The 14555-nt window shown below is 42.7% G+C and overlaps 1 protein-coding gene across 1 annotated transcript in view; it reads right to left on the minus strand.

Annotated features, from left to right (window-relative positions):
• LOC134677137 (dymeclin) overlaps window positions 1-14555 on the minus strand; it is a 30784-nt gene that overhangs the window by 9083 nt on the left and 7146 nt on the right. Inside the window, exons 3-10 of the mRNA XM_063535595.1 lie at window positions 12438-12584; window positions 9322-9463; window positions 8563-8675; window positions 7488-7607; window positions 6343-6485; window positions 5747-5868; window positions 2650-2737; window positions 434-513 (exon numbers count right to left, since the gene is read on the minus strand). Of these exons, the coding sequence (XP_063391665.1) occupies window positions 434-513; window positions 2650-2737; window positions 5747-5868; window positions 6343-6485; window positions 7488-7607; window positions 8563-8675; window positions 9322-9463; window positions 12438-12584 (955 nt within the window). The remainder of the gene's footprint in view (window positions 1-433; window positions 514-2649; window positions 2738-5746; window positions 5869-6342; window positions 6486-7487; window positions 7608-8562; window positions 8676-9321; window positions 9464-12437; window positions 12585-14555) is intronic.

Genomic DNA, 14555 nt, shown 5'->3' on the forward strand with positions numbered 1-14555 from the left:
TCCTAGCAGTGAAGAAAAGTGCCGCTATGATCCGTCCTAGCAGTGAATAAAAGTGCTACTTTCATCCCTTCTGGGCGTAGAAAGGTTTTTCCAAAAAGGTGATGTGAAAAGTGTTTTTACGGTTAGGTCATTATTTATTTAAACTTTATTGCACAAAAGAAAACTTATCGTACAAAAGGCGGACTTAATGCCAAAAGCAACAGTATCAACAGTCTCCATATCCATTTAACCTTTTCGACGCCGTGTCTAACACAAAAGCTGACACTCGGCCGCCACGTCACCGAAGTGTCAAAACTGAAATTGAACTTTATGCATATGCACGTAGGTCTATGTTGCTCTGTGGTCTGTGACCGATTAATCTGTCTTTGGCGTTGGACCTGTGGTGCGGATATATCGGTCATTGGCGTCCAAAAGGTTAATGGGTGATATTTACCGCGGCCATGTCTATCCGGGGCGGCGTCATTTCCGGTCCCGTTCCTTTCTCTGGCTCCTTCTGCGGCGTTGTGGCTGTATCTATAAACAATAGTTATTTGTTTCACTCGGGGGCAAAGTTGTTGTTTAACCGCTCGTGCTAATATTGATACACGAGCAAGCGAAAGATTCCAAAATTGAACCACGAGCGTAGCGAGTGGTTCGAGAAATGGAATCTTGAGCATTGCGTGGGTTACAAAGCACGAGGGTTAAACAAAATTTGCCCCTGAGTGAAACACAAAATTTTTCACCACACCAACCCGAAGAAACTATTAAATGTAAAATATCAAACAAAATCAAAGCAAGTCGAATACAAATGAATGTTATTAAATATTTATCATCCAAAATCATCATTTAAAAGTCAATTCTACCAGCAAACGTAAGAAAACAACTCCAAATTTGCATTTGATTACTTTACCTCACATGTGAATAAAATTCGATATTGCTATCAGTTTTTGAAGTGCAAAGTGAGCCTTTCCGAGCTGGTGTGGAAAAAATAATTGTTCAGTATACACCAAGTCACCAGAACTACAAGTAAATTTAAATATGTATAAACAATATAACAAAAACATTGCGATACAAACACCATCACTAGTATCATATTTATATGGAGAGCGCTAGGGGCCTATTGGTAAGAGCGTGCGACTTTCTATCCGGAGGTCGCGGGTTCAAACTCTGTCTCGTACCAATGAGTTTTTCGGAAATTATGTATGAAATATCATTTGATATTTATCAGTTGCTTTTCGGTGAAGGAAAACGTTGTGTGGAAACCGGACTAAGAACTAAACGCGCACCCGAGCTGCATACATCGCTATTGTTAGTAGCTCGGTACTACCCTTGGTACTACTTACAGGGCTAGTAGCGTGTCTTATTTGAAACGGTATATTTGTGTTGGTATGTAAAAGTCTGTGACAACCCTACTGTGTTCTTGTGCGGCGGTCTGTGGCATTTACGCAAACATCAAAGGCGTCGGTCCACTGTTACTCTTACACACAGACAAGACATCCTCCAGACTGAGCATAGTAGCGCTACCCCCTCTGCCACAAATATGCGGTAGTTTTACTCCATTTTCGAGTCAAGTGTCTTTGTGTGACGTCCGTGTCTTTGAACGGACCAATCACGGCACGGGACTCGGTCACCTCGTCCCCCGCACCCCCGTATTTTTGGCAGCATGAAACAATAGGGTATTTTCATACTAGTCGAATCAGTTACTTTTTTAGAACTGTCAAAACGATTTGCTAATATGGAATTTATATGAAACATTACATCGTGACGTCACGGTCAACTCACCTACTTTATATATTTCTATCCGATTTATTAAATAGAACTTGTGTTTAAAAATAATTCGTATCTGTATTTTTATAATAATTATCTTTTTTTTTTATTAGGAATGGGCTTACTCATGGCCACAGACTAGCCGAGGCGTAGACGTGGCCTACGATGGAGCGAGCTCGCCCAGAAGGTGCCTGTTCACTCTTGATTTGAAGGTTGCCGGGTTATAAGAACACGGAAATATAGACGCCGGCAAGGAATTCCATTCCTTGGCAGTGCGCATAAGGAAAGTAGAAGCAAAGCGCTTCGTGCGAATTGGTGGAATATCTACCAAGTAAGGATGGAAACCGGCCGTGCGTCTAAAAGTCCGATGGTAGAATGGGGACGGTGGAATGAGCTCGTGTAGCTCTTGGGCACACTCCCCGAAGTGCAGCCTGTAGAATACCGACAGGCTGGCGACTTTCCGCCGATGGGCCATAGACTGAAGCTTAGCCGTTAGCTTCTTGTCGCCAATCATCCTCCTGGCTCTGCGCTCCACTGAGTCCAAAGCGGCGAGTTGGTATTATCTGGTGCTTTATTTCATGCATGGTGTAAAATAATTTATTTTAAATACAGTACAATACCCTATTGCTCTAAGCTCCGTCTAGAGCAGCGGTCGGCGACCTGCGGCCCGCGGGCCGCATGCGGCTCGTGAACCTGTCACTTGCGGCCCGAGTGCCGCCTTGGCTATTTTGTATGTAATAGTGACAAACGACAATATCTCATAAAGTCATAAATATTAACAAAGTACGGCCCGCGTCACCTCCGTTAACATGTGGCCCTTGGCTGCTAAAAGGTTGCCGACCGCTGGTCTAGAGGATTCCTAGTCTATGGTTTTACACTGTGACGTATGCAACTTTAACTTACTGGTAGTGTCCGCAGCAGAGAGTAGCGCCTGGCGATAGAGGTTTCGCGTCGCACAGTGATTCGCCAGCGCGAGCAACAGTAGGCAAGCCTGGAAACACATTAAATAAGATATATGTATCCCATCAGACGGACCAAGTAAAGGCAGCAATGGACGGTCCCTTGCACGAATGCGCTAAACGCGCAGCCGTCAGGGAGGAGTGGAGGCGAGCCGTCAAACGTGTCACAAAGGGAGACTTCCAATGATAGCCACGACCGCTCTGTCAAGAGTGACCCGATCAAGAAGAAGAAGAATCCCATCAGAAATATATGTATGTATTTACTTTATTGTACATAGAAATAAAAACACGAGAAACACAGTTACAGAGTCAATTAAATACAACAAATGAATGAATGAAAATGAATGAAAAATGAATGAATGAAAACATTTATTTTCAGGCAACTATTGGCCCATAGATAAATACCTTAAAACTAGCATACATATTAATACAAAATATATCTTAAAACTAAAAACAAAATTATGGCTGCGATGCAGTTCGCAACCCCGCAGTGTCAGGGAGCCGGCCGCGGAACCGCCGGAACTTGACACCCTTCGGCCAAAACTCCTCCTTGGTGAAGGTCGCTAGTTGTTCAGTCGGAACGCTCAGCACAAAAGAATTAAAATTCACATTGTGTCGAGATTCCAACTTCACGACCCTCAGGATGAATCCGGACTTGGCTCGTACATACTTCACGATCTCCTCGACCTTCGTAAGGTAGTGTAATCGGGACACATACAGCAGCGTCGTCGGTGTTGCAGGACGAAGCAAATGGTTAGGTCCAGTCGGTGCGGTACCGCACTGATTCGGACGAGCTGACTTCTTTCTCCTCTCCACCTTCTTGAAGCCATCTCTGTCGCATCCGGACTCTTTTAGAGTCAGCTGTGACCGATCCTTGTGAACAGGTTCACGAAGGCTCTGCACCCCTTTCTTCGGCCGCTGCTTAGACTTGGACACAGCAGGCGGCTTAGCGGCAGTGGCAGCGTAGGAACGTTTTGGGGTCAACGTACTCTCGCGTGACGTGCGCGTCTCCGGTGACGTAGACGGGCGGGCGGCGGGGCGCGGGTCAGCAGTCGCCTGCTCAGCAATCGCCGACGCATCCAAATTTGCGGACTCGAAACCGTCGATGGACGCATTCCGCGCAACGTGACACACGGCTATGCAAGAGTTATCTGACCTACATTCCGAACTAGCACTACGTATTAACGCTAATTCAGAACGTAGTTCACTGATGGTATTGTTCGATACCTCCAACTTAGCCTGCATTTCAGCCAGACTGTCCTTCAGGAAAATTATATCCTTTAGCAGCCTGGAAACGTCAACATGGTCCAACGAGACGACAGGTAGCCGATGTAGGTCCTTCGCCACGAAAGAGGGCATGTTTGATGAATCGGTCCCCTTGAACACCGAGATGATGTCCCGTAGACTCTTCACGCCTCCATCTCTTCGTCGTGATGGCATTTCGTCGGCTTTGCCGAGCGTCTGGTAGAGCAGCGCCTTGCCACTACATATGTCCTCCTCCTGGAAGCTGGACTTGCAGATCTGCACGATGCTGGTCTCATCCAAAGTCACGGTGGCATTTTGAATAAATGCCAACAACTCGTTGACTACGACTTGTGGTGAAGTCATAGCGGGTAAGCAGGCAGCGGCTATTGCCGCGCGGTTCGCGAATTTTAAAATTCGTGCAGTGCACTACGGCACGACCGCTTCCGGCCGCGCATTGCAACTGAACTCGAACTTTGAATACAAAGGCGAACTCATCCCTGAATGGGATATCTTCCAGTTAACCTTTGAGGAAATGAGTAGGACAGAAGTAACGATGAATGACAAACAAAAGCAAAAGTGTACAATCCCTAAAATAAATGAAATGCAAGTTTTGAATACATATTACTACAAATATACATACATAGAAATATAACAATACAAGAATACATATACATATAAATAAAATAAATAAATACTCAACATATAATATAAATAGAACAGTAGAATAATATAAATGTGAAATGAGAGCCAAGTTACGAGGAGTGAGGAGGAGGAGGAGTGAGTTACGAGGGGCGGCTGAAAAGTTCGTGGCCTAAGCTAGAAAAAAAGAGTATTCGTCGTTGTTGACTTCGCCAGAAAAAGAATTGAGATCCATTTGGGTGCCAAGTTCTAGTTTGCTTGGGGTGTAATTAAAATTACAGGATTTGACTTGTCTAGTTTTTACGTAGGTACACGCTATATAATTTCTCCTATGTTACTTTTCGAAAATTTTGGATTTTGGTATAAAAACTAGCCAAGAACAATCCTGAACTTTAATTACACCCGAAGCAAAGTAGAACTTGGCACCCATATAGATCTCAATTATTTTACCTACGACTGAAAATCAAAGAAATATACGCTCGTAAGCGGAATAACCCCTATGACGGAATTAACCACCTTGTTCTTAGTTTAAAATGGCGCATTTGTGGACTTACTTGGTTAGCCAGAGGATGTCTCTTCTGTAGCTCCTGCATCAGAGTGTGTCTGTCCTGTGGGGGGTTGGTGTAGATGGTGGGGGCGGCCGGGCTGCTCAGGGTCAGCGTGTTCCACCCAGCTGAAAGGAGGAGCGGAATATGGCGACTTACTTGGTTAGCCAGAGGGTGTCTCTTCTGTAACTCCTGCATCAGAGTGTGTCTGTCCTGTGGGGGGTTGGTGTAGATGGTGGGGGCGGCCGGGCTGCTCAGGGTCAGCGTGTTCCACCCAGCTGAAAGGAGAAGCGGAATATGGCGACTTACTTGGTTAGCCAGAGGGTGTCTCTTCTGTAACTCCTGCATCAGAGTGTGTCTGTCCTGTGGGGGGTTGGTGTAGATGGTGGGGGCGGCCGGGCTGCTCAGGGTCAGCATATTCCAGAACCCAGCTGAAAGGAGAATCGGAATATGGCGACTTACTTGGTTAGCCAGAGGATGTCTCTTCTGTAGCTCCTGCATCAGAGTGTGTCTGTCCTGTGGGGGGTTGGTGTAGATGGTGGGGGCGGCCGGGCTGCTCAGGGTCAGCGTGTTCCACCCAGCTGAAAGGAGAATCGGAATATGGCGACTTACTTGGTTAGCCAGAGGATGTCTCTTCTGTAGCTCCTGCATCAGAGTGTGTCTGTCCTGTGGGGGGTTGGTGTAGATGGTGGGGGCGGCCGGGCTGCTCAGGGTCAGCATGTTCCAGAATCCAGCTGTATAGAATAGAAACTAAATATAAGTCGTAAGTAAATGACGATTAAGAAGAAAAATTACAATGAACCAAAATAGAAAAATCTCAAAACAGTTCCGCTTTAGAAAATGGTGCTTTCTGAGAGTTATTATAAAATATAGATGGTCTAGCAAATCTTGTCAGTAGAAAAAGGCGTCTAATTTTCTATGAGACGATATCCCTTCGCGCCTACATTTTTCAAATTTGCCGCCTTTTTCTACTGACAAGATCTGCTTGACCAACTATGTATGTATATCTGGAAAATTGCTCGGAAAACATATTAAAACTCAAAAATGCGCGTTTTTCCAGATATATAAGGCCTAGCTAGATCGATGTTTCGCCACCGAAAACCTCAATATAGCAATAACAAATTTCATCAAAATCGTTAGAATTTCACTAGGAGGGGCGCCTGCATGCCGTAGCGGCCTTGGAATAGCGTTCTGTAGAAAATACTTACAAGCCAAATTGACTAGTATACTGCCGCCGGGTACGCCTGTGCCAAACATGTGCGCCGGCGCGGCGAGCATGCTCGACAGATGGCTCAGCAGCGTCTTCACTAGGAGCGGCGCCTGCATGCCGTAGCGGCCTTGGAATAATGTTCTGTAGAAAAAACAACATTTTTTTATAATATGTCGGTGGCAAACAAGCATACGGCCCGCTTGATGGTAAGCAGTCTCCGTAGCCTATAGATGCCTGCAACTCCAGGGGTGTTACATGCGCGTTGCCGAACCTAACACTCCGCACCCTCGTTGATTTTTTATTAAAGGCAATTAAGTTGCACTTCCACAGCAAACTGATCAATTTTACATATATTTTTTAGAGTTCCGTACTCAAAGGGTAAAAAAGGGACCCTATTACTAAGACTCCGCTGTCCGTCCGTTCGTCCGTCTGTCACCAGGCTGTAACTCATGAACCGTGATAGCTAGACAGTTGAAATTTTCACAGACGATGTATTTCTATTGCCGCTATAACAAATACTAAAAATAAAATAAATATTTGAGTGGGGCCCATACAACAAACGTGATTTTTTTGCCGTCTTTTGCGTAATGGTATGTGACCCTTCGTGCGCGCGTCCGACTCGCACTTAGCCGGTTTTATTTGTAACTTCTAAGCTATTTATATACATATTTGAGATTCTCACAGTGACTTCTTTCATCAATCAATCAATCAATCAATCAATAATTTATTTCGTCATCATAGGTGTAAATACATTAGTACAGGTGATAGGGTGTTTTTTCAATGCAGCAGCTATGATGTACCTTACGGCTTACGATATTTAAAATATAACTAAGTAATACAATTATTTACAGTTAAAATATAAGTTACAAACTGATATATAACACAATAGTTTGCATTTTTTTTTCTAATTTTCTCATTTATCTCATTTCCTGGATACAAAAGGTTATCATGGTCCATATCCCGGTCGATAAGTCTACTCTTAGAATTCTTAGGCCCACTTGCACTATTCCACTTACCCGGGGTTAACCGGTTAATCCTGGAGTTGCCATGCCAGTACTATTTGACACTTGGTTAACGGTTTAACCGCTTAACCCCGGGTTAGTGCGATGGTGCAAGTGGGCCTTAGATAATCAGTGAACTCACCTATAAATAAGACTAGTCTCGATCGTGCGGCTTTGCCCGTGCACTCCGGCGAACATGTACACACTCATTAGCACCAGAAGTGTGTTGATGCACTCCAAGTGGAGGTAGTATGTGTTGTCACTGAAACAAAAAATAGTTTAGTTGGTTTTGGTTATAAGGAGAAATTTATTTTTGGTAGTTTTTCACTGCCTCCCACCCCTATGTAAAAAAAACCGGGCAAGTGCGAGTCGGACTCGCGCACGAAGGGTTCCGTACCATAATGCAAAAAAAAACGGTCACCCATCCAAGTACTGACCCCGCCCGACGTTGCTTATCTTCGGTCAAAAATCACGTTTGTTGTATGGGAGCCCCACTTACATTTTTATTTTGTTCTGTTTTTAGTATTTGTTGTTATAGCGGCAACAGAAATACATCATCTGTGAAAATTTCAACTGTCTAGCTATCACGGTTCGTGAGATACAGCCTGGTGACAGACGGACGGTCAGCAGAGTCTTAGTAATAGGGCCCCGTTTTACCCTTTGGGTACGGAACCCTAAAAATAAGAATAGGCTGAGAGCTTAGATCATTTAGTAACTGGAGACGTCATGGCTGTCATTTTCTGTACGAAACAGTCTGCAGATTTCTGCGGGGGAGGGGACGTCAAATGTATTGCTATTTCTACATGAATTGTATGTCACGTGTAAATAGCCATGTCAGTCCATACAAAAGTTAAAAATCCAAAAAATCCAAATCAGTCTAAAGTCAGCCCGAGAAAAGTCTGCAGCGATTTTGAGAGCCCACGCAGTGCAAGTGTCATTTTAAACGTCAAACTTCTATGAAATTATGACGTACTTATAAATAACACTTGCACTACGTGGGCTATCAGAATCGCTGCAGACTTTTCTCGGTGTAACCAGTGTAACTCTAAGGCCCACTTGCACCATCCCACTAACCCGGGGTTAAGCAGTTAAACCGTTGACCAAGTGTCAAATTGTACTGGTAACCATGGCAACTTCAGGTTTAACCGGTTAACCCCGGGTTAGTGGAATGGTGCAAGTGGGCCTAACAGGTTTGTCTTCAAAGCAACAAGACTCACGTGACCGGAACGTCGATGATGAGGCTTATAAGCGCGTCGACTAGCATCTCCACCCGGCTCTCCGCGTTCAGTATCGGCTGTTTGGGCGACGTCTGTGCCTCGTCTGTTGTTTGCTGGAAAAAAATGTCATAGATAAGGAGAGGTGATTCAGGTGATGCACCATTTTGAAGCTGACAATTTGACAGCTTAAAATAGATGGCTTCGTACCTTAAAAACTCCCTTAACCGTTAGTTATAATGCATTTAAGTGTACATGTATGTATAGTCTGGCAAACACATCTTGTCAGTCTGTAAAGAACCAGGAAAATTATGCTCATCCCTTTCTATTGGATGCTATAGGGTAAGACAAAGACAGTATGATTCTCTCTGTCTATATTTGAAATAAGACAGTCCTGGGCCAAACTACACATTATTGTTTAAAATAAGTTTTTGGCACAAGCTTTTATTGCTGACTGTACTTTTCTTACGACAGACAACTAATACTCATCGAGACAATTCTCAAAACCCTTAACACTATTAGGTTGCGCTGTTTCATCACAGAGTTCCTATGGCCAACTCCTGTCTCCATCATCAGATCAGCTCGATGGTACCATAATATAGCATTGTCATCCGATTTATACATGCATGCAAAATTTCAGCTCAATCAGAAACCGGGAAGTCGACCAAATTTAACTTGCAAGATTTGATTACAGCCCGACAGACAGACAACGGTCAGGTGAAACGAAATAAAAGCTTGTAAAAAGGAAATAAAACCACTTACGTCAGCAACGGGCGGCCGTCGATCCTGCACTATAATATCAACATGGCGGCACACTTCAGATTCGGGAACCATCTCCACCAAATACTTGACCACGGCGCGGATCACGAACAGGGCGTTGAACGTCTGCCATGCCAGCATCACACTGGGAAGTATAAATAATTTACTTGATTACTTAGTAATATTTTCTTACAATGTTTGAGAAAAGCACTATATACAATCCTTGGCCGGAACAGGGATTGCAAGACTCGCTTTATCCACGACTCGGCCGTCTACCGCAATCTCGTCCTGCAATGCCTTACTTCACGGCCTCTGCACTCTCTGCAGTAATGTACTGGCACCTCGGCCTCTCCGATATATCTGATGGCGACTGTACGTCTACTGTAAAAATATTGTAAAAATTGACGACCTGCATCGCCCACGGCCCCGCGCCCCAAGGCCAAAGCCCTTTCGGGCACTGTGAAAGAAAAGGGCCTCCCAGGTAGGGTTGCCAGATGGTCGAGATTTGGCGGGATTCTCCCGATTTTTAGCGTGTGTTCCCGATTCCCGACAAAGTGAAAATTGGCCCGAAAAACAGCTTCACGTAATCGTAATAAAACAATCATTTCAAGTTCCTAACTGTCGTCGAGCGAGCGAGCATGGCGAGAGACCTGATCAGCTGGCGTAGTGCCAATAATGTAAAATATCGTTGTTTTTAATACAATTACTTTAATTTGAATGCTTTTTTTCCCGACTCAAGTCCCAAAATCCCGAAAAATTTATATATTTTTTCCGATAATAGGGCCTTTAAATCTGGCAACCCTACTCCCAGGTGTGATTTCGCCCACGGCTAGGTTAGTTCACGCTACGCTACTGACTACGGATTACTCATACTCATACTCATAATCTTTATTGCATATCACATTGTATCTTAACCTATTACATAGAATTGTGTACAACATGACACCCTGTAGGGCACAGCAAACAGTTTATTCAAGAGGATTAAGGGACCTTTTGGATGGGTGTGTAATGGTTAATATAATTATAAAAATACTATCATACATTTGTTATAACGCCACTTGATATATTATTGTATGTTACTCGTATAATGTAATTTTTATTATACGTTTCCTTTATTATATTGTGATTTCATCTAAACTGTCATTGATATAATGCCTAATGTAATATAATTTTCAAATAGTATATAGTAGGGATGTACCGACTAGTCGCCGACTAGTCGGGAAAGCCGACTATCCGGCCTCATTTGTAGTCGGCGATTAGTCGGCGACTAGTCGGCAAAAATGGCCGATTAGTCGGCACTTTATAAGTGACAGAGAAACAGGGCAAAAAGAAATAAACAGCCAACAATATTTACTATAAGCTATTCACCTATTTTACCCAAATTCCTATTTAGGGTGCTTACGAAAACTTTTGTTCGAATTACGTAGGTCACTCGATAAGTTTTAAGATACAGAAAAGCTATTCAAGATATTAGCACTATTTATATTACATTTTTTCAAAATACTCTCTATTATTCTATATTCAAAGTTCCATTCATCTAAACCAACTTTGAAAACATTTTTGCCAGTCTTGATCCGATAGGGCAGAAATCGCAACTTCATCACTTTGTTAGAGCAAACGCGGGATCTAACGACAACAGAGCTTCCTCACTCCAAGATATTGATGTAGGATTATATTAACGCTCCCCGAATTGACCGCTAGGATCTTCTCTATGTCCTTGTAAGTTATTCGTGGATCTTCTCGCACCAACATTTCAGTAGTCCACACGTTTTCTGCAGTTACTGCTGTTTGCGGGCGACCACTTCCATGGTCATCATCGAGGCTGGTTTTACCCCTTTTAAATTCGTTGAACCATCTAAAAACTGCTGCCCGTGAAGGAGCAGAATCTCCTAACGCTGACTGCAATCGTTGCAAACACAATTGTTCAGATAAATCAAATTTAAAATCATAAAATATCATAGCACGCAAATGTTCGCGGTTAAGCTCCATCGTTTCAAAGAAAAAACGCTGGAACCGTTTTGGAAAAATGACAACATATTCATTTTTTAAATTGGAGCGAATCGGCAACTTGTGTTCTATTTTTAAATAAATTTGCTTTTTAAAAACATATAATTCAGGTGCGTTCCATTTTCGAATTTCGAGCATCTCAAAACTTATCGAGTGACCTACATATTGACCGTTTGGTCGCTTTCTTGTCCGATTGTCCGGTTGAAATCGTATGAAATATAGCCTCAGGATTTTTTTATTTATTTCATTTTTCAGTGTTTCTATTTATAATATGACGAATAGCACGACGAAAGGGGTAAAACGGTGTTTTTTTGAGCATCTGAACCGAACATAGACGAAACTAATGATCCGGCCGACTAGCCGACTAGTCGGCCGACTAATCGGCCATCCGAGCGCCGATTAGTCGGCTAGTCGGCCAAATCAATAGTCGGTACATCACTAGTATATAGACATATTTTATAACTACATTTGTTATATTATATTTTTGAATAACGTAATACTTCATACAATTTTATCAAGTATAAATACATATATTGTATAACATTTTTTGACATATTTCTTTTACTGATAACATAGTTTTACATACTTTGTAGTCAGATCTACTGCTTTTGCTAGCTATTTTATTTTAGGGAGGTCGCAGTTCTAACCTAACCGAACAAATTTTTTCACGGTTTTCGTTATGCGGGGGCCGCAGTTCAAACCTAACCTAAACCACTTTTTTTGCTCAAATATTTTATTCTTCGGAGGGTCAAAGTTCTAACCTAACCTAACCCTCCTTTTGTTAGGTAGTTATTAGTTTGTGCGGAGTCGCAGTTCCAACCTAACCTAACCCATTTATGTCATGCAACTATTATGCCATATAAATAATTATGTGATGTCACTTGTTATAACAAATAATATGCTTTAGAGTATGCAATAATTATGGCAATGTATATTAGACGAAGTGTAAATATACCTTATGACCATTATACCAATAATAACATTATGTATACCGTTAATTAGGTATTACGGTAGTATGCCATTTATTACGTTATTAAAAATAACGATATATCAAACTATAATATATGAAAAGTAATTATAACAAATGTAATGCACCCCTTTTGGATACTTACTTGTCACTGGTGGGTGAGGCGAGCAGTTCCGTGGCGCGCGTGATGAAGACTTGCACTAGGGCTCCGAGGTTGCCCGTGTCCCCGTTGTTGGCCAAGAACTGCTGGAGAAGGTTCTCGGTGCTGGAGTCGAAGATCAGCTGTTCCTCGCTGAAACAGGTCATTTCAAGTTAAAATAATCTTTCATAACATAAACCACAGGAGTAGTGGTAACACTGTTTAAAAAACAAATCAGAGTGAGAGTAGGGGCAGGCGTGGCTCACTCCGCGATTTCGTCGAGTTGCAACAAGTACATCCGTTCCGCCCCAATTTTGGGGAAAACCATAAGCCGCGCGTGGCGCTGTCGCCACCTAGCGGCCATATCTGTGCTGATCGTAACAGACGCGTTTTGTTAGAGACTGAGTCTTCTGTACCTATAGTCCGTGTTTTTTAGCATTAGAAAGAACTTGGCAGAAGTAAGCTTGTGGTTCCAAATCCGGCACTTTTAGCGGTAATAATTTGAAGTAAATTATATGTATTGACCATGCTACATTAGATAATTCAATAATTATTAACAATTAAAGAGCCTGATAAAAACTGCACGCGTGCTTCTGTGGAGTTCTTTCTAATGCTAAAAAAAACGAACTATAGTACTATTATTCATTCTGTGGTGTGGGCCATCTTTACAGAATGAGGGGGTAGTTTGATTATTCTTTGTGCTCAGTTAAGGTCATATGGTCAAAAAATTGACGAAGAGAATTCTACTAGCGATGGTGGAGAAATTATAAAACATGATTTCCACAGGTTGACTGAATTTTCAGTTGTATGGACATTCCTATTTTAATCTCGATTAAGGGCCCCCCCACATCTAGCGTCTTTCGAGCGTCGGCGTCTGGTCAGCGCTATGGAAAATGACGTCGCTGCGCAGTTGCGTCGACGTTGCCATAGAATTGTAGACGCCGACGCTCGAAAGACGCTAGATGTGGGGGGGCCCTAAACATATGAACGGAAAATGGCGTTCGTCGTTTTATTTATTTATTTAACATTTTAAATCAGGCAACAAGGCCCATATTACAAATACCTTACAGACATATATATGCAGTGCCGGATTTACCACCAGGCTGAGTAGGCTGAAGCCTAGGGCGGCAGATTTTAGGGGGCGGCAAATTTGGGTCAAAAAGTATTTATTTGCTGTATAGGGTCAACCAGAATTTTGCCGCTCCCCTATTTATTTGTAAAATTTAAATAACAAGCATTATTTGTCGATTTCGCCGCCCTCTGTCATGTCATATTGAGACAGACAGACAGCTGGACGGACAACAAAGTGATCCGTTAATTACGGAACCCTAAAATGTTATATTGTCTATCAAATTGGGTTATCTCTATGGAAAAAATTTCGCGCTCGCTACGCTCGCGCAATTTCATTACTGATATTATTTGTGACCCATCCCCCCCTTACATTTTATATATCTACGTCTATCGGAGCAGCTTCCATCTACTATACGGCTCATATGCGTCTACCAGACAAAAAGCTAGCGATCCATTTGTATAGCGTAGTCCCTCGAGCAGACTCAATGCCAGACCCGACCGAACTCATTAGCTATATCCAGCCTGAATGCCACTCAATGGCCAAAACCCAGCGGTACCCACCGGTCGCCGATCAGATCAGGAAAATATAAAGAGGTCGCATCGTCATTGATTGACAAAAACGGCCCATATAAATTTGGGCGAGTTGGATAGGGGCGGCCAAATCGGCATAGCCTACGGGCGGCAAATGTCTAAATCCGGCACTGTATATATGCATTTTATATAAACTTAAAAAACTAAACACTATTTAGGCGACAAAACGGCGTGGCTCCGATGAATCGTCTGGTCTTGTGTCGGATTCGGCAGTTTTGCTGCGCTGGTTGAGTTCGCGGTTCGTGACATTCAAATCATAGTTTTACAGCATGGTACAATACAAAATGTGTGGAACTCTCTACCAGAAACTGTTGTTAGTGCAGTGTCAGTCAACACGTTTAAAAATAGACTGGATACACATTTTAGAACATTAAAAAGTGTAAAATAAAATATGCTTGGATATACACGCATCAGCTCTAAGAGCTGCTAGTGTATCAAATAAAATAATAATAAATAAATAAA

The sequence above is a fragment of the Cydia fagiglandana genome, chromosome 25, assembly GCF_963556715.1.
Source record: "Cydia fagiglandana chromosome 25, ilCydFagi1.1, whole genome shotgun sequence".
Classification (NCBI taxonomy): domain Eukaryota; kingdom Metazoa; phylum Arthropoda; class Insecta; order Lepidoptera; family Tortricidae; genus Cydia; species Cydia fagiglandana.